Source organism: Polistes dominula, unplaced genomic scaffold (assembly GCF_049000335.1).
Source record: "Polistes dominula isolate Pdom_NZ unplaced genomic scaffold, Pdom_raw_medaka contig_12, whole genome shotgun sequence".
Taxonomy (NCBI): Eukaryota; Metazoa; Arthropoda; class Insecta; order Hymenoptera; family Vespidae; genus Polistes; species Polistes dominula.
In genome coordinates this window covers 3,011,246-3,032,944 of record NW_028301116.1, presented here as the reverse complement: position 1 = coordinate 3,032,944, position 21,699 = coordinate 3,011,246, and the positions used below count along the sequence as shown (strand labels likewise).

Sequence of the window (21,699 nt, the reverse complement as noted above, 5' to 3'; positions counted from 1 at the left end):
AGTGAAAAATTATTTTGAATTTTATATTGATTGATAGAAGTGTCGTATTACATCTACATTTTGGATTTATTATAATATTAATTGTTAAAATAATTTATCATTGATTTAATAATAAAGTTCATTAACCTTTTCCTTAAAAAAATATTAATTCTTTAGATCCTGCGCCAATGTACTCTATGCGATAATAGCATACTTGTTTTCTGCTATACCGAGAGACCTTATTACAAGACACGCTGCTGTAAAAGCTGTAAGACTCGCGGTACTGGGTATAAGTGGAAATCGTGCTGTTAGGTTTGCTATCTCTTCAGTTGTCGTTTGAACGTGCCGCGATTCAAACTTACCTGTTTACTTACTACCTGACTCGACGTTGGTCTATCACATTCAAGATTTTTTGAATAATAAACAAAATATCTAAAAAAAAACAAAATGTTTACAAAATCTCATCAAAAAGTACTTTGAGTAATTTCGATAACAATTATTGCGTGTATGTATTTTACGATGAAAAAATAAATCAATACAAATGAATTAAATAAAAAAAAAAAATGAAAAAAGATTGAAATGATTGATGTTGAAAATCGGTGCAAGTATTTTAAGAGAGATAGTTTAAACTATTCGAAACAAAAGTTTACTTCGGAAAATCGGTCAACCGTGTGTCACTTTTCTCGTCGTACACGAAAAACATCTTTCGTCAGACACAGTTCGTTGATTTTTTTTTTATTCTTTTTTTTTTTGCTTAACTTAACAGGAATGTTATTTAGTTAGTTAGTATTAAAATAAGTTTTTGACAGAAACAAAAAAAAGAGTAAAAAAAGAAATAGGGTTGATAAAAGTGATGTATTTTGGAAATAGATGGTTTAAGATATTTGTCGACAGAAATTTTGAACAATTTTTATAAAAAAAAAGTGGTTGATGAAAATCTTATAAAAAAAAAAATATTATAATCACTAATTATTTATTTCCTTTTAATTTGTTATCAATTAACTTAAACCATCGCATTTAATTATCTGTCATCTACAATAAAAATGTGGAATCGCAAGGTGCTCATCAGAATAATCGAAATGGTATGTAAAATTTACACCCTACTATCCTCGATTCTCATTCTAATTGGATAATAGGTATTATTTTTTTTTTATTTCAACGTGAGATTTCTCTCAGATAATTAAACAAAATTATTCGAATAATAGAAAGGAAGGAAGAGTATCTTTTTTTTTCTAACGAGATTAATCTTAATTAGAAAATTGATTGATTCTAAACGTTCGACAAATGTATCTTTTTTTTCAAGATAAATACAATTAAATTCAAAGTTTTAACAAAAAGATGGGTCGGGGGGTGTGGTTGAATAAAATTTTTCAGCTTCTTTGCATCGCATGCGTGGTAGCACTCAGAGTGACCGATGACGAAAGCAGAAGGGTATTTCATTATTTAAGAAATCGCAGCAGAGAGTGGTCCCTTTTAAACAACGTCACATGGGGTACCATAGGTAAATAAATAAATCACAAAAATAAAGAAAAATATGTAGAAAAAAATGAACGTTCGCTTTAACGTATTGTAATTCATTAAAAAAATTAAAATATATTTTGGAATATATTTTAATGTGGATGATATTAAGGTTAATATATTCAATTTAAAATGTGTGAAAAATATTGAAATGTTGTCTAGACAAATATTATAAATGATGGTACGATTTAGGTGCTGCTCTTGCAACAGCAACTTGCGGTGGCTACGTCATCATAACTGCAGGTCTTCTTATTGCCGCGGCAACTAACGAACTTACAGGTCGAAAAATGGTAATTAATATTTCTTCATAAGTGACGTAAGTGTGATGATACTATATATGAATGTATGTATGTATATATATGCATGTGGTTCCATATATTTGTATCTTGACACACAAAATTGTACTATTCTTATTTCAACGAAAGGTAAAACGAACAAAAACGATATCCTTTTCTTCATGAAAGTTTTCCTCGTTTAGTTTTTTCATTATTTTTTTTTTATTGTCGAAGAACACTAATAAAAAAAAGAAAAAATACAAAAAAGGGGTGACACACGAGTCGACATTTGACGTGTCATAATTATCCCATTGTTCCGATGTTCCCATAGCCCGCGTATCTTTCTCTTGCGATAACCATGCATTGTAATATTTTAACGACATAAAGAAACCTATCTGTTTAACTGCAAATGCTTATCCTAAAAATTCCTTCAGTTACAATACCAAACTTGTCAAATAGATTTCCGTTTGGGTTTTTCACATTATTTCTATCGGAAGGCTACCATAATATTTCTCTGTTTTTTTGTATTTAATGAACGTTTGTTCGACTAGCTTATTATGGTGTTATAAATACTTTATGCACGCTAAATTGTTATTACTAAACAATGACAGGTTATTTCATAAGTTCTTACGGTAAACTCGTAAAATGTAATTTAATTTTGACTTTCTTTGACAATGAGTGTATACATGCACATAATAAAAAAAAATAAAAAAATACAATTAATAAAAAATAATAAAAAATAATTAATCTGTGTCATTGATAACGTTAATTACAGATAATATAAATTTTAAAGATTTGGAAAATAAACAAAAAGAAACACACAAGATTAAATAAATTATACATACTGATTAAAAAAAACGGATTCTACTCTTCGTGATATTTCTCAGGATAATTTTTCTTCAATTTTTCTTTTTGTTTTAATTTATTCAGAGCAAAGTCGATTTCTATCGGGTGCGGTTATGTTCTGCTACGTATGAAAATATTGTAAAACTAAATGACAGCGTGAGAATATCAACAACGTAACCGAACGCATGCATTCATAGAGAAGTTGTCATTGGTGGCCAAGGTTTGCAGTGTCCTTAAGTGCAATTTGTATTGAATCTTAGGCACGTAACGTTATCCTTGGTAAACGACGATCATTAAATTGTTCATCATGCATGCTATTCTAACTTATTTTATGACTCATAAGTAGGGCTAGGCCATAATCTCGAATTGATCAGTTCAATCCAGTAGTGTTTGCTTTAATGATGATTATTACAAATCAATATGTATCACACCTTAGAAATGTTTACAATATAATTTAGTATATGTACTTTCTTTTTGCAATAGGATTCATTAATTAGTTCAAAAATTCAACTATTAAAATTGTTTCATTTTTACTCAGAATTAATACGTATCACACCTTAGAAATTCTTTTTTTTATTAATTTAATTAATAAACTAAATTTAATTTAGTATATAATTTAATATAAATAGTATTATTATTAATTAATTAATTATATTATTAATAGTATTAATATGATACAGTATTAATTTTAGTATATAATTTATTTTTGCAATAGGATTCGTTAATTTGTTCAAAAATTCAACTATTAAAATTGTATTTTTAATTTTAACTTTTCATATTTAAAAATTTAATTTCCTTAATAATGAAAAAATTTTATACAATTTTTTTTTAAAGTGTTATTGAATAAAAAATAATTTTAAAATATATTTGAATTTATGAATATAATTTACATTTTTATTTTACGAATAATTCGATTTGACACACACATAAATGAGTTTTGTTATGTAAAAAAATTATAATTATTATTTAAAATAATATTATAATCGAATACTATTGTTTATTTAATTAATTTTATTTATGATTTAAAGGAAATCTTCTTCCTTGGTCTTGGAATAATACTTTTTGGAATCGTCGGTGCTCTCGCTTTAGCATCAATCGAAAGTATTCCAGAAGATTTGATCGACAATGCTGCTGTTCTTGGTGCATTAGCTCTAATCACAGCTTTAGCATTCATCGCAGATCTGTTAATATCTCCTCCTCGTAAAAAGGATAAACAGGAAGTGAGAATAATCAACGATAAGGATTCAGGCAAGTTGAAAGCAGGAAAAGGTCACTCCTCGTCTGTTTAAATTACACCTTCGTCCGCATCAAATGCTGGATCATCTTGGATCACCTTGATTTTAATATCGTTTTTCATATTTTTCATTAATTTTAAAAAATTTTTTTTGTTTTTGAGAATTCTCTTAACATTTAATCTTTACGATTTAGAGAATATGTTAAAAGTATAATGAAAAATATAATATGAAATCTTTGATGATTTTACTGTAATTTTTATCATCTTGTTTAAACATATATTTTTCTATAATTATTTTAATATAACACATTCGTAATTGGCATTTAATTGAATATCGTATATAATAATTTGAAATATTAACAAAATTACTATAATTAAACAAAAACATAATAAAGATAAATATCAAAACAAACAAATTAATAATTAATATTAATTATTAAATCAACGTAGGATTATAAATTGCCGATTTTGAATGTGTTATAAACTTACATGTTCCTTTCCTGTCCGTTGATCCTTTACAATGAGACTTTTACAAAATGCCACAGCTAAACAACCAACGATGACCACGATGACAACGGAAAAGGAAATTATGCCTACAAAAGAAATATTAAATTCAAAATCGGAGGAAGAATCGAAGGAAATCAACGGTAAGATAAATGAAGGATTTGAAAAAATGGATGTTCGTGGACGCAAGGAAAACAATGATGAAGATTCAGATAAACCTCAACGATTGGAATCACGCCCATACGACAATTACGAATTGGAAAGAAATCGTCATTTCAATATTGTCGAAAAAGAATTACGGGAGCATTCGCAAAATTTTGAAAATGGACGTGTTTTAAGGGATTCTCAAAGATATAGGGAAGCTGAACTACTTCAAAGAAGTAATTCTGGAAACAGAACGTTTGACGATAATCGTAGAATCGATGATTCGAGAATTGTTTATAAATCTCGTGATATTTATCAACGACCAGTAGATGAAATCGACACACCACCATTTCCAACTAATCTCAATCGATTGAACAACGAACCGATCTTTGGCAAAATTATTAATCCTAGCGTGAAGATTATGAAAATTCAACGTGATGTCAATGAACCTCACGATACTTACAGGTACAAATTATTTGATTATGATATTTTACAGATAATAATATTGTTTGCAAATTTGAAAACAAGTCATGAAAATTGATAATTTTATTATTCGACAAAGATAAATATGTTTATCATTTAATTACGTTATTTATTACGTTAATATTATTTAATTAAATTATCTTTATTATATATTTAAATTATATTATTTTATTATTAAATTAATAATTATTACAGAAATTTTCTTTAATAATTTTTTGCAAATTAAATAAACACGTTAATAACGTTTGCAAATTCGAGAAAAAATATTGAAAATTAATTATTTTGTTATTCGACAAAGACAAATATGTTTATCATTTAATTACGTTATTTATTACGTTATTATTATTTAATTATATTATTTTTATTATATATTTAAATTATATTATTTTATTATTAATTAATAATTATTAAAAACGATTTTCTTTCCATTATAAGAAATAATTTATGAAATATTTTGGTATAAAAATTTATCAATTATTTTACAAGCAAATTTAAATTCTATTTTGATCTTTTAATTACTCATAAAATAATTAATTATTTTTTTTTGTATATCATGAAATAATTTAATACAAAATGTTAATAAAAAAAATTAATATAATACTTTGTATTAAATATTTTTCCAGATACTCCGACTCCAGCCAATACGACAACGTACCAGTAAAAATGAGAGGAACATCACCGAGCATATTAAAAAAAGATCGTGGAATTTCTTCGAATGGTTCATTGGCTCTAAGAATTCCTAGCAAGATAGAGGAAAGAAGTAAGAACGAGATCGAAATGTTGGAAGAATGTTTCAGTTCTCTCAGATCGACTGGAACTCAAACTGGTGTTCGTACACCTTCCTCACCTACGGATCCTGGTTATGTTCGTCATACTGCAAGCAATTGGCCTCAAGATGTCAAAGCAAAGACACCTGGTTCCAGTCCAGAACACAACGGGAACCAATAAAATTTTTAAAATTATTTTTTGATATCGTTTAAATTCATCGACATTCAAGTTTTGTTAAAAAAACATTCACTTAAACTCATACGATGACGATGACGATGATGATGAAAATAATGATGATGATGCAAAACTTTTGTTATTCGAATACGAACTAAAACTTGAATCATATTGCAAAAAATTTGTATAAAATATTTTTTATCCATTTTTTTTTTTACCGTACCATTACTTTTACAAACCCCAGGTGTTCATGGTGATAACATTTTTTACGTTCATTCAAGATTCACGTTAGGTATATATAGGTACAAATTTTAATATAAAGTTAAAACTCCTTTTTCACACATCATATCTCTATATGCATACATACAATTATTATTATTATTATTTTTAATATTATTATTTTATTATTAATATTATTATTATTATTTTTATTATTGTTTTTTTATTATATCATAATCTCTATTTGTTAGTCTTTTGAAAACGTAATCATTAAGATTAGTCTTATCAACTTTTACGTTGATTTACATATTTTATCTCTCTCTCTTATTCTTTTTTCTTAAAGAGAAAGAGAGAGAAACAGAATTGTTGATTTTTCACATTTCTTATGAAATTTGTATAAATATGTGCTCCCTCGTGTTCGAGTAAATGAATTTAATTCTCAACATGTTCAATGATTTTTTATTATTGAGCGTATATTTATACGTAACGAATAAACTTAAATAAACAAAATTGAGAAAGAAGTTTCATCAATTTGATAACAATCGATGAAATTGAATAGTTTTTAAAACAAATAAATATTGGTCTTATATTTTTTTTTCATAACATTGTCTATAACACGAAAAAAAGAAACAGTCGTATTCAACGTCCTTTAGTATTTTGTTAGTTTTAATAAACATCGATTTCAATCTAATCGTAGATGACGTCACTTCCGTCAATTAATTATTATTATAATTTTTTTCTTAATCTATATTATTAAAGATAATAATAAATGTCATGATTTGGAGAGTGAAACAAAAAAGAAGTAAAGTAAAAAAAAATAGTATAAGTAAATAGTACATATTAAACAACAAAAAAAAAGGAATGTAAATTATATAAATATTATAAATCAAGAGAGGATTCGACTAGTATTCTGTACTGAATCCTAAAACCAAGAAAAAAAAATATCCCCAAAAGGAATTTAATAATAAAATTCCTTCGACGTACAGAATCGTCGTTCTCTCTCTCTTAAATGAACTTCTTCTTTTCATTCTTTAAACGATCCTATTACTCGGTGCTATTTACACAATCGTTATTACAGTAAACGCTTAGATAATTCCATCTTCAAACCGATTTTACTTTCGTATTCCGAACGATCGTAGAAGAAGAAAAAGAAGAAGAAGAAGAAGATGATCGTTCATAGTTATTTCAAACGATGATCTTAAGATTCATCTTATAACAGTGATAGATTTAAAAAAGAAAAATTTTAATGTTAATTAGTTTATCTCATTCCAAAACCAATTCCACCACCGGCCTGTGAATTTGTAGTTCTTTGTTCCATGGTTATATACTGCCTAATCAGACGTGAAATTTCATGAGCTTGCTCTGTTTGCAGTCTGGTAATACGTTGTTGCATAAGATTGCCACATTTCATATCCAAGTAAAGGGTACCTTCTTCAGATTTAACTTTACGCGTTGATATTACTTCGGAATATGGATAATGATATAACGTTTCCTAAAATATTATTCATATTATCGTTACAAATTATATTTATATGATATATAAATAAAATATATATAAAATAAAATAAAATATATAATAAATAAAAAAAAAATATAATATATTTATATAAATATATTTAAATATAATATTTTTAATTTGTAATTATATAAATAAATATATTAAAATATATATGTTAATTTTTTTTAAATTAAAAATATTTAATACTCACATGAGTGACTAAATCTATGAAATGTACACCGTGACGATTCAAGGCCAATATGTGATCACCACCCTTTTCTTTACCCTCTGGAATTCTTTTTACGGCGAAAAAACTCGAGCCGAATAACGGCCATTTTGATAATATTTCTAAAAATCCACAAAAATTCATTAAGTATGTTTTTATGATTTAGATTTCAATGACTCTTTCTTTAAATTATATTGTTAATAAATAAAATGATATTTACCTAATACTTGAGCTTTGGAAGCAGCTGCTGTTATATGTTGTACATTGTTCCAAGCTTGTTGAACCATGTTTGACCATTGCTGGGGTCTTGGTTCTCTTAAACTAAGAGCTGGTTTTGGCAACAAATATTTTATTTCCTTTGTAGCAGGCTCATGTGCCATGTCAGCTGCTCTATGTAAAAGTGCTGCTATTTGAGCCATATCGTACTGAAATGAAATGTTGTTTTCTTAAAAATTGGAACAATAAAAAACAAAATAAAATCAAACAAAAATGATAGTAATACTTACAATAATTTCTTGAGGTAAATGTTCTCCGGGTAACACTAATAAGAGTCCTTCTAAATAATCCGGAGCAATTTGGTTAAAAACAACTTCTATGTACAATGGTGCATCAAGCCTTAACGAATAATACCACACAGATCTAAGAAATGAAAATAGAATTATTGGCATAAATGTATGTTATGAATATGCATTATATTTATGGTATGAAATGGTATTGAAATAATCGTACCTGCAAAATATTAAATAAAACACCTGATGATTTTTATGTAATTCGGTGGTAACATCTAATATGTATTCGTCTCTTGCCAATGGCATTGTAAATGCATCCCCATCGACTATACAATATAACGAAAATTCATCCATCTCGTGTGGATTTCTCACAGATATAACATTGCACATTTCTTCGATGACATCCTTTAAAAAAATATAATATATTATTAAAATTAAAATTAAAATATATTATATATATATTAATTAATATAATTAATTAAATTATAATATTATAATTTTAATTTAAATTATTTTAGATAATAAATTAAATTAATGTAATTTAAATTATTTTAAATAATAAACTAAATTAATGTAATTTAAATTAAAAAAAATTATAATTATAATTTAATTAATTTAATTATCTTTATTTTAATATTTAATTAATCATTATAATTAATTAAATAATAAAACATACAAATAATTCATCAGATACTTCATTTCAATGATATATATAAATTATTAATTAAAAATAAATCAAAATAAATCAGAACCTGCACAACCGTAGTACATTTAGTATTGATAACTCTTTCGGTTCCACCAGGTAATCTATAAATTTGTCTCTTAGCATTTCTTCCCGCACTAATAGCCATAATCTCTTCCACACTTGGTACATTTTTGCGTCCACCATATTTAACCGTTTTTCTTAAATTTTGAAGACAAACCGTAGCGGTACCATGATAGGCTCGTCTCTTATCGTAAGCTGCAGTTTCGAGATATTTGGTTAAATATGGTTTTAATCCTTCGCTGCAAGTGAAATAAGCAGCAACGATACTGAAAAGACGCCATCCACGTTGACAACTGTCTGGATTTGGACTCTTGTTGTTTGTCGTTTGTTTCATCAATTGACAATAAACTTCGTCACGTAATAATTCGTATTTGTGACAATGCTAATAAATAATTCATTTCAAATTAATGAATATAATTGAAATCATAATATATATATATATATATTGACTTATTTATTTAAATGATTAATATGAATGTATAATTAATTAATAAACATGTTTTACCATGAGAATCGTGTAGACACATTTGACCTCGCTCATATCTGGAGGTAACGGTTGATCTCCCATATATCTCATCAAACACAAGAAACACTCCACTGACAATGCACTTAAATCTGCATCAAGTCTCAAAAGACTTTGTTCAATTGGTACATTTGAATATTTGACAAGATCCACTTGTTCTTTCCATGTCCATTCAGCACCATCTTGTTGTCCTTTATTTTTCTTCCCCTTTTTCTTAGACTTCAACGATTCAATCACTTTCAACGAACCACTTATCGAACCATCCGCTGTTTTTAACATCTCGAACCTAACGAACAAAAAAAAAGGAATAAAATATGTTTTCTCTATTAACAATAAGATTTTTCATTTTAAAACAACAATTCCCATTTAAGAAACAAAGATAAAAGATATTTGTTTTTTTTGTCTCTTGATTTCCGTATTAAAATGCAAAGTTGTTATAACAACGATTGTATTTTATAAGAGAAAGGCCAGATGAAAATCTTCTTTTTTTTACCAGCACATCCTGAGAGTGCAGCACTTCTAACTATGGAAAAAGAAAGAAAAAAAAGAAAAAAATATATATATATATATATATATATATATGTACACGAAGAAGAAATGGAGAGCTCGCGATTCAGGAAGAAGACGAAAGAAGAAAGAGAAGAGAGAATCACCGTGTCGGTGATTGGTGGTTGATGTTATCTGAGAACCGCATGCGTTATGCTTTCTCAACACGAATCTCTCCTCGTGTGTGTCTTCTTGCGTAAGCCAGGTGGTTTACACCGATTATCATTTCACGTTTTATTCATTCGTCGTAATTATTGTACTACCGCGATCGATAATAGTAATAACATAAAATTAGCTTTTATTATTTTTATTGCATTTATTTATAAACCCCCTCCTTTGCCCCCTTTCGTTTCTTTTACTCATTGATTTTCACTATTTCTATCGATGGCTTGGTATTTTCTTTTAATCGGGACAAGATTGGTGACGACATTTTTCTCGTGAAAGTTTCAATGCATCTCTTTCTTCCTCGCTTATACGAGATTTTCGATCTTGCATTTTCTTCAAATGTAAAAATATTTCCCCTCCCACGTCCCATAACGATTGAAATAAGTAGATTTTATCGTTTCGTTCGTACAAAATCGAACGCAAGATTTTCTTTTTACATTGTAGAATGTGTGAATTCCGTACTTTCATAAACCTTTGTTTTCGACATAATGCTCTCGATCAAGCGATTTAACACAACTTGCATGAGAAACAAATTATGCAGGTGTTGAAGGATGCATCGTCAATTTTCAAATTTGTTTCTAAATAAAGTTAAGTGAAATTTTATATTAAAATATTTCAAATATCATTTTACCTTGTTTGAGTTATAATCATTGCAAATTAAATTTGTATTTACAAAAGAAAAATATTTTAAATGCAATTGTGTATCTATTTGTTTTTTACGATATAATACGAATAAAAATATGGTATTTGAATAAACTGCTATAAAAAATATAATTCTAATACTATAAAATAGTCAATTAAATTTTTCCAATAATTATTTATCTAATATTAACCCCTTATAGTTTAAAAAAATTATGTAACTTGAAAACTTATAATTTAATTACTGCTAATATGAACTAACAATTTATTTTTGTGATTAAAATATAAAAAATATAAATATATAATAAATAAAAAATAAAATGTAAGTAAATATACTTTTTTTGACTATTAACACCAATTACGTGACTTTATAGTGAAAGAAAAATTTATATAAAAAAAAGTTCACTTACTTTTCCGTGCTTTGTCTGAAATTTAACATGGCGTATTGTAACAGTGAGTGTTTTCCATCGTTGACAACAGGACCACTCTCGTAAATACTCTCGTCGTGTAATCTTCCATTGTCTTCCGGTTGTCGCCATTCCTGATTAGGACTCGTTCGATGATTTTGTTGATTCTTTTGATGATTAGCATGATTAACAACAGACACATGATTTGGCACGCGATTCAACGGCATGTGATTTTCATGATTGGAAATAACATGATTGTTTTGATTATGTGATTGTACGTGATTCGTTGTCGTCGCGTGATTTGTCTGCAATTGAATACTCTTAGTGATCTGCGATACGTGATTTTCATGATGATGATTTGGCTTTTGTTGAGGTTTCTGTTCAATCTGTAGAAAAGAAAAAAGAAAAAGACAATTATTTATAAATTATCAAAAATGTATTTATGATAACACAATTATAACGAGTATGACATATCGTAAGATAACTTGAGAATAGAAAATAAAGTAAAAATAAGTATAACGAATCATATAATGAATTAAGTTGCGTATGATGATCATTGGGGAATGATAATTGGTTAAATAGTGCATATGATAAAATGATTATTAAGTACGATGTGAACACTATGATAAATCATAACGTAGAAGAGGTAAGGTAAAGGTAGGTAGGTAGGAAGGTATGTGATAAATCATAACATAAATTATATGATCAGAATGCTTTTCTTTTCTTTTCTTTTATTTTCTTTACTTTTCTTTTTACTTTCTTTCAAAAGACTCTTCTTCCCTCGCGTGTCTTCGTGCAATTCGAACGAGTTTTATTATCGCGACTCGACAAGAGGACCTCTCTCTCCTCTTTACGTTTCTTTCACGTTACTTTTTTTTTCCCCCATTTTCATTTCCTCCATTTCACCAGTCCACTATGTACGGTATCCGATCAGTTTCTTGTACAAAAAAAAAAAAAAAGATAAAAAACACGTTTCCCTTCTAAGCCGATCAATTCTCACTAACCGACACGCAACCGCGTTTCTCGAATTGCAACTTTTTTTTTCCATTATAAGTAGAGAAAGAAACATTGGCATCCATTAAAATATCAAGCTCATTAATAATAAATTGTTTCGAGCTTCTTTCAATCGGATTTCTCGTTGATTTTCCGCGAACGAATGTCAAATACTAAGAAATATTGTAAATCTCGTTTTATCAATGGGTTTTTTTTGTTTTTTATTTTACATTATCTTACCACGTTTCATGCATTTTGTTTATTTAATGATACCTCTGTTCGTGGTTTTAATTTCATTATTGATTTCTTCTATTGTCATATAAAAAAAAATTAGAATAAAATTCTCGTATATTTGTATAGTATCTCGATCTGACCTCCATAATTGAATAAAACGACACCAGGTATATGCATACCTGAAAGCTCCATTCTTAACAAGTAAAACTATCGAACGCATGTGTAGTACGTTTCTATATGTATATATGAGAACATATGCGCCATGGAATGTGTATTTGTATGTAGAATAAACAGATGTCGACCCTGACCCACATTATATCTTAAATGCATCCACATACTAGTCGTGAGATGAAACTAGACGAGTGTTAACGAATTTATAATAACTTATACTTGATCAGAAGGATCACGTGATGCATGTATGAACATGTCTCGACTTTCTAAGTATATTAAAACGAATAAATAAAAGGAGAGTACGTGTATTCGCGGAATTGCTTTCGAAAAATGCAGTTTCTAATCCGGTGATGTTTTAGTTAAGTATAATCTCGAAATACTAGTTTCCTTATCAACGTTACGAGCATATGGCACTTAATGATCGAATGATATATTAAAATAGTCTCTCCCCTTTTATATACGAATATGTTTGTTAATTTGTTTTTTCTTTGCTCTCGTATTTCTATCACGAAAGTTATAAAATGATCTCAATAATTTGTACGATATATTTTATCAATTGACATAGATTAAATACGAAAACTATACGAACTACTATGAAGAAGATGAATACTACGACTAAGATAAACATAAATGTATCTTTTAACACTTTGCATTTCTTCTTTGACTATATTATTATATTTCACGAAAGTTATAAAATGATCTTAATAATTTATATAATATATCTTATCAATTTTTTTTGACATCATAGATTAAAGACTAAGACTATACGACGAAGATGAATACTACGACTAGGATGAGCATAAATGTATCTTTTAACACGTTTCATTTTTTTCTTTGACTATATTGTTATATTTTACGAAAGTTATAAAATGATCTTAATAATTTATATGATATATTTAATCAATTGACATAGTTTAAAAACGGAAACTATACGAACTACTACAAAGAAGACGAATACTACGACTAGGATAAACATAAATGTATCTTTTGACACGTTTCATTTTTTTCTTTGACTATATTATTATATTTCACGAAAGTTTAAAAATGATTTTAATAATTTGTACGATATATTTTATCAATTGACATAGATTAAAAATGAAGACTACTACGAAGAAGGTGAATACTACGACTAGCATGAACATAAATGTATTTTTAAAACGTTTCATTTATTCTTTGGTCATATTATTATATTTATTTGAGATAGGTGCTTCTCCTCTCATTCGAGATAATTCGCCTTTCGCACAATCGTGGCGTGGAAACAGTTATCCGGCATGATTTATATAAAAGCATCGAACATTCCTTTCCCCATGCCTTATTTTGTTCACCTAGCGGTATGTCTTTATTATTTTTTTCTTTTACCTTTTTTCTTTCTTTCTTTAAAAAAAAAAAAAATTTCTTGTGGTAAATGTAAAGATATTTGTACGGAAGAAAGAGGAGACACATTTCTATCATCACTTTGCGGAATAACGCATGAATACTTTTCTTGAGAAAGATAAAACGAACAAAAGGAAAAAAAAACCAGAAAAAAATTGGCAAAGTGAAAGAAAGGTAGGAAAAAAGGGGTGTAAAAATAAAAAAGAAAAAAAATTATGGAAAGGTGAGATCGATTCAAGGTCGACTTCTTCGTATTACCTCGAATTCATATAAAAAAAAAGACAAAGCTGATTTTTCCTTACAAGTTCCTCGTAAAAATGAAACCAGAGAAATCCTTGAACATTCGAAAATTTGTATATCTATTTGTTCCATCAAATGTAAGTCAATTATATGTGAGAATTTTCTATGATTTACGATATTACTTCTTGCTATTTGCTTATAAACGTTTCTCCTTTACATTTTTCATCTTTTTTTATCATTTCTTATGGGAATGTTTATTTATTAACAATAACAAGTATCGTTACTCTTTTTAAAATGAACAGTCAATTATAATCCGATGATTATACTTTTACAAATTATGCATATTAAATTATTTTATTTTTCCATTAGCAGTGAAACCGTAAGGATGATACTTTCATTCCCATTAATACTCTCACATTCATTTCTTAATGAATAATAGAGAGAAGAAAACATTTAAAAACATTTCAAATATCTTCGTCTTATAAGAGAAAAGATACGAAATTGGAATTTCTCTTTCTTTTTTCCTTGCAAAGCAACAACATCGAGGATACAAATATAATTTGCGGAATGTATTCGATTATCGGGTGAGGGTGAAGGTTAGGGAGGGGGGGGGGGAGAGGTTGACATTCAGGTAGAAGTAATAAGAAGAAGAAAAAGAAAAGAGATTGGAGTTTTGTTTGTTTTCGTTTTTACATAAATCGGGATCATGACCTGGAAGCTCTTGACCTTCTCGTCGAGTTTCTTCAAGGTTTCTTGAATAGTGGTGAGAGTTTTGTCATTGGACTTTTCCTCGGATGCCTGTTGTATTTCGTTTTGCGTACGAAGTTCTTCAAATCTTTTCAATATCTCTCGTACACTCAGTTTATTTCCATCGTTAGCCGCGTTCTCTTCCGTGATAGTTTCCATCTTGGACATCCTTCTATCACCGTTCACCCGTGCAATCATTTGCTCGCTATCATAGAAATCTTGAATGAGTCCATTGATCCTTAAATCATCTGTACCGTTTCTTTGACGATTCGGTGACGGTGTACGATGATATTTCCTAACGTCTTCCGCATTTCTCGTCAAATTGGGTGACGAGTTTCTTGAGTTTCTTAATTGACAACCCTCTTCCAATCTCAATTGTTCGATCGTTGGTTGAGATTGATTACGATTATGATAATTATGATGATGATGATGATGATGATGATGATTATGATCATTATGATCAATTTGCGATTCATTTTCTGTACTCTTCATAGTCGTGTTATGATTGATAAAAGATTTTTGATCCAACTTCGACATATCGATACGAGGAATATTTTCGTATTCAAATTTTTGTTGAGTACCACCGTGATAATCATTTTTTGTATCTTTACGAACATAATCAAAACTTTTCGAATTTGTATTTAAATTGTTTTTGTTAACATCCACTTGATTTGTATATGCCAAAGGTGTCGTAGTGTTACGTGACAAATCATCGGATTTTTTCTTACGTTTGTTACAATCGTTGTCACGAGAAAAGAATTTAATAAAACCTGTGGTTGTTCTTTGTTCAATTTTAGATGCATTACGATCGAAGTTAGATGTTTTTTCTAAAAATGCACCAGAATCATCGGTGTGTCCATATTCGTCACTGCTAAGATCGGATTCTGAGGATTTAACTAGAAGACTGTCAGGTGAATTTGTTTTACGATCTTCGTCTGACAAACTTTTCAAATCAAATCTATTGGATAAATTAACAAGACATTTTTTGTTTGATCCTAATTTGGTCTCGTGATTATTATCATAATGTCTACGATAATCTTCGTTTAATCCGTTATACAAACGATCGGATGTTATCATCGATCTTCTATCATTTTTCGTTTCAATATTTTTTCCATTATCATTGTGGTCCAATCTTCGTAAAAATTCGGATCTTTTAACGATACGTTGAACATTATTAAATGAATGACCATCAACAACTTTACGAAATTCACTTTCCGACGATTCTGAATAATCGGCAAATTGATTTAGGATTTCTGGTCTATGCTTTTGACGTCTTCTCAAGGTCGTTGGTAATTCTTCCCAATTTCCTGATAATCTTCTTGAAAAAACACCTTCGGCATCGGATACCTCGCGTTCCATCATTGTTCTTTTTTTTTTACTTGCAATTTAATGTTAAGTTTATATTTCACTGTTTTGTTTTTTATTTTGTTGTTGTTAGTTCGTTTAAAAAATTCGAAAGATTTTCCAACGCCGATGGATCATCGTTCCACGGGTACATAGCATTCTACAATTAATTTCAAGGTTATGAAAAATTGTTTTTTATTTTTTGGGAATAGTTTAGGAATATCTCGAATATAACGTGACTCTCGATATTTAAGTAAAGTCAATTTAATAAATATATATGTAACCATAGTCTTCGTGATACTTTCGATAAATTTGTTATGGACTTTCTCTTTTAATTTATACCATAGAGCGTAAAATTGTCTTGATATGATGGATGGGAAAACGATTTTTAAAGGAAAAAAAATTACGAGGCCGTTTTTAAGGTCATTAGAAATCGTCTTTACCCTATAGCAGTTCGATAAACTATAGTAATTGCATTCTCGTATACTTTTAAAGGTACTTTGCGATTTGACCTATCGATGAATAGAAATATCATCAGACTCGAGTTCATGCAATTAATATAAATAAAATAAAATAAAATAAATGTTCGCGGATTTTATTAATACTCGTAAAGAAATGATTTTTCTTTTATATAAATTTATATTAGTTAAGAAAGAAACAGAAATGTATAAACATATTTTTAACGCGGAAATGATACCATTTAATATCAATGAAAAAAGGGAATTCAAAAAGTATGTACAGTAAGAGACAAATTCATAAAAGCAAGACAAGCTTTCGATCCTTTCACCCGAAACACCTTTCTCCTTTAATTAAACCTGTTAACCGAGAAAATGTTTGATCGGTAAACGCAAATGTATAATTCTTTACATTTTTTTGTTGACAACGAAAAATAAAATTGTATCAAAGAACACAGGAAGCTACGGATTTAACGATTGAATACTAAAAGAAAGTATAATAGAAAGGAATAATATAATTACGCTTATTTCTATGTTAACAAATTATATATATTATGTTATAATTTTTAATTTTTATTTTTTGTTAAAATAAATATATATATATATTATAATATTATATTATAATAAATAATAAATATAAAATTAAATATAAATAAAAATAAAATTATATAAATAATATAAATTTAATAATAAATGTAAAAAAAATTAATTAAATATTATAATATAAAATTTCGAAATTGCAAAAATTTTTAACTAAAACCTACGCGCATTCGGTTTAATATATTTAATATATATTTTTTGTTTTAAAGTATCGAATTAATTTTAATATTTTAAACAGATTGAAGAATAAGTTAAACATGCAGATCAAGGAAGACCTTTTTTCTATTTTTTTCTTTCTTTTATAAGGACACCGTGAGAAATTCCATGAAGAAGAAGAAGATTCTCTCGTGGGATTTGCAAGCACTCAACGACGAACAATGCTTTGCTTTTAATTACAATTATTTCGCACTAACAAACTCTTTTTTTTTTTCTTTCTTTCTTTTTGTCGCAATGTCGACTGACTGAGAGAAATGCTCGTGTTTATATATATTTTTTTTATATCTTTTTCTTTTGTTTTGTTTTTTTCCTGGAAATCCACGAGTAGTCGTACTATCATTGAAGTGAATTTTAAACAAACGTGAAACTTCGCTTTTAATCGAAGCGACACGTTCCACTCTTTCCCCAATCCTTTTTCTGTGATTTTATTTTTTTTTTTTGTTAAATACTTTAAACCGGTAATTTTCCTAACAGTCAGAATTCTTGCAAACAGACCCACTTATTATGCAATTTAGACGAGCTCTACATTTTTTTTGTAACTTCAAGCATGCATTATATTATTACTCGCATTTTTTCTAAATTACTCGAAAAATTTTGCAATTTCTTCTAAAAATAAAAATAAAAAAAAAAATATATATATATATATATATATACTTTCTTTGACATTATCTAACTGTACAGAAAAAAACATGAACATCATCAACACGTTTTTAACAATGAACATTTTGAAATAAATAAATAAATAAATAAAAATCATTATATAAATCGAGAAGTAACGTTACACCATTTGCGTTTATTCAAGAAAATCGTCGTAGTGTATAAGCGCTTAAGACCCATTGTTTGAGAATTGTAACTTCCTGTTTCGAGACAAGGTTAATAAGGCGATAATAACGTGTGCGAGAGTCATTAAAATTATAATAACCCATGGTACATTTGATTATGGGAGATTCTGGATAAAACAAGTGAATGATTATTAATCTCAACGTTCATTATATTTTTTTCCATCTACGATTTTTCTAGAAGAATAATCGACAAAACATGAAGATCGATATCGTTAAACACACTCGCGTATCCACACATGGATATTTAAAAAAAAAACAAATAATATTTGCACACACATACATACATACATTCATACATTCATACACACATTCATACACACATTCATACACACATTCATACACATATTCATACACATATTCATACATGTACACGTACTAGTTTCATACAAATGTGCGCACGTGTTTGGTAAAAGAAAAAAAAAAGAAAAAAGGGGAAACGATCTTTGATTCTATCTGAAAAACATTAAACAATAAGATATTATTTTTATTATTAATATTATTATTAAAGGTTAAGACGAAGTCGGCAAGGGTTCGACTTACGTAACAGAGATCGCGATCCTGGTAATATTTTCTTATTTGAAAATAGCCGTGGTAGAATCGTTTGTTATGCTCGAACGAAGGAGTCCTCGGTTGGAAAAGAAACTGCGCGTTTAGTTCGGACATCTTACGTCAGACCTTTTTTATATTTCTTCTTTTTTTTTAGAAAGAAATAAACACGGTCTTTCATTAAAAAAAAAAGAAATTACGTCGTCATTTGTTATAAAAGTATAAAATGATAAACGTTAACTTCTTTTTTTTTGTTTCTTTTAATAAAAACTGACACGAAAGATAAAGGAAGAGTAAGCAAGAAAGAGAAATAAAAAAAAAAGATCAACGTAATCGATTTTTCGTGACCGATAAAACAAATTTCTTCATATTTTTTTTCTGGCATTATGCACTTTATTTTTTGAAACGATTTTTAAATCATGAATTTTTATTAATAATATTATTCTTTTAAGAATAACACATTTTTCAAATTACTTATATTCTTCTTTCGTAGAAAAATCGATAAGTGTACCGTGACTATTTATACGCTAATTAAATTATAAACTATTTCTACATTTGTTTCGTTTTACATAATTTCAAATTTAAATAATAAATATTTCATATTTTTTTTATTGACCTGTTGTAATATTTATCAGATTAATTTATTTATTATCAACCTACTCTACAAAATAATCAAAGCGTTTAGTTAAAATATAACAGAATTTACGTTACATGAATAAGAAAATATTCAATTGTAATAAACGTAATTTTATGATTTCCTATGGGAAACATATTCCATGATCTTTCAAAATAAATCTTTTGAAAAGTATTCGTGTATGACCAATCGAAAAAATTCAATAAACATCTTTTTTTTGCCAACGAGTAAAACAAACCGTGAACCGTGAAAAACTTTATTCGAATTTATGTTTTTAGTTTCATGAGATAAACAACATCGTATAAAACTGTTAAGTTAGTAACCGAGCATCGCGTTATACTATACGAATACTATAGGATTTCGCCATGACACTGTTATGGGAAACCGATGTATTACATCTTACGACATTGTATCTATCGAGATCGTTTCAACTAACTAAACTAAGAGAAGGTAAACAGATACAACCGTATGATACTATACAATCGATCGATAGATCCCGGTTTTGATTACTGTAATTTTCACGAGTTCAAGGATAAAACTATCTATTTCGAGTTCCCGAAGAATCGATTACACATATATTGTTTAATATATTAAATAAAATTAATTATTATAATTGTAATAATAAAATACAAATTTTGCAAATGTAATTGACATTTTAAACGTTTAAAAGATTAAATTATTTTAATTAAATAATTTAAATTAAATTATCTAAAATAAAAATCAAAATTAAGTAATTTAAAATTAAAATAAGTAAAATAGTAAATAAAAAAAATAAAAATTATTGTTTGTTAAATTTATTAACGCGAATACGCACACATACACAACACACATATATACACACGTACATGGATATTTCTAACGGAGAGATGTAAATCATTCGATATTTACGCGTAAACTGCGTCAACCTTTGAGAGAAAATTCACTTTTCGAAGAAAACTAGTCTTTGATTTAAAATTATAACCGGTCACATAGTAATCGTCGTCATATATATATATATATAATATTTTCGTGAAACACACATTTCTCTTTAATTTTTTTTTCTTTTCCCCTTATTTCTTTCAGTGTCACGCACTATTAATTACACGACCGTTCACCGATTCGATTTAAAACCGCATGCTCGTTGTTGTGTTACACATCGGCACGCATAACGTTAATCGTGCCAACGCTCTCCGTTCTATTACGATAATTTCTTCATTGTAATTGTAAAACGACGGGAGTGTAACGAGTCACGGAAAGGCCAAACCTATTTTGACTGATGTACGGCGTTATACTTTAGATCACGGTCGAGTTACGATTGACAGCACGTAAACATATTTATATATATATCTATATACATATAATATACAATTTTGAAATGACAAATCAGTACGATTTAAATAATAAACGATTTTCTAAGTATAAAAACATGCAATAGAAAAAAAAAATAAAACAATTGATTCAATTAAATATATTATTACATATATAATATATATATGTATATATTATATATATAAGTCACGATGTATTCGAGATATCCTATTCACCCTCCCCCATAAAAAAAAAATACTTTATATCATCACTCACATGAAATTATATATATATATATATAAAAAACAGAGATTTTATTAAACACTGTCACTTTTTCTTCTTCACTTTATTTTTTCAAATCAATTTATCAATCTTCTCAAAAACACATTTCAAAAAGAAAAGAAAAAAGAATTCAATCCTAATTTATATTTTCTAACTTCAAATTTTTTTTACCATAACACATTCTTATATATGTAACCACAAATCGTGTATAAACTTCACCCAAAACAAATAAAATAATAATATAAAATCAATATAAAAATAAACGCAAGAGTAGATAACGATGCGTTGTTGTTATAAGTAGTGTTCCGCAC

The 21,699-nt window shown here is 27.7% G+C and overlaps 2 protein-coding genes across 2 annotated transcripts in view; one reads left to right on the top strand and one right to left on the bottom strand.

Moving 5' to 3' along the window:
• The first annotated feature begins 280 nt into the window (after nucleotides 1–280).
• On the top strand, nucleotides 281–6,356 carry LOC107067335 (uncharacterized). Its single transcript, XM_015322753.2, has 6 exons — nucleotides 281–1,061; nucleotides 1,354–1,480; nucleotides 1,690–1,787; nucleotides 3,647–3,866; nucleotides 4,398–4,965; nucleotides 5,607–6,356. The coding sequence occupies exons 1-6, from the start codon at nucleotides 1,023–1,025 to the stop codon at nucleotides 5,929–5,931; spliced, it is 1,377 nt and encodes a 458-aa protein (XP_015178239.1). The 5' UTR covers nucleotides 281–1,022; the 3' UTR covers nucleotides 5,932–6,356.
• Nucleotides 6,357–6,965: 609 nt separating this feature from the next.
• Myo10A (unconventional myosin 10A) overlaps nucleotides 6,966–21,699 on the bottom strand; it is a 45,859-nt gene continuing 31,125 nt past the window's right edge. Inside the window, 8 exon segments of the mRNA XM_089177002.1 lie at nucleotides 6,966–7,636; nucleotides 7,854–7,990; nucleotides 8,089–8,293; nucleotides 8,375–8,507; nucleotides 8,598–8,782; nucleotides 9,130–9,525; nucleotides 9,649–9,952; nucleotides 11,427–11,809. Of these exon segments, the coding sequence (XP_089033128.1) occupies nucleotides 7,403–7,636; nucleotides 7,854–7,990; nucleotides 8,089–8,293; nucleotides 8,375–8,507; nucleotides 8,598–8,782; nucleotides 9,130–9,525; nucleotides 9,649–9,952; nucleotides 11,427–11,809 (1,977 nt within the window). The 3' untranslated portion in view covers nucleotides 6,966–7,402.

Coding starts and splice junctions, on each gene's coding strand:
- LOC107067335 (XM_015322753.2), top strand. CDS start 1,023: ATGTGGAATCGCAAGGTGCTCATCAGAATAATCGAAATG. Junction 1,788..3,646: donor AACTTACAGGTCGAAAAATG/GTAATTAATATT, acceptor TATGATTTAAAG/GAAATCTTCTTCCTTGGTCT. Junction 3,867..4,397: donor AATCAACGATAAGGATTCAG/GCAAGTTGAAAG, acceptor AAAATGCCACAG/CTAAACAACCAACGATGACC.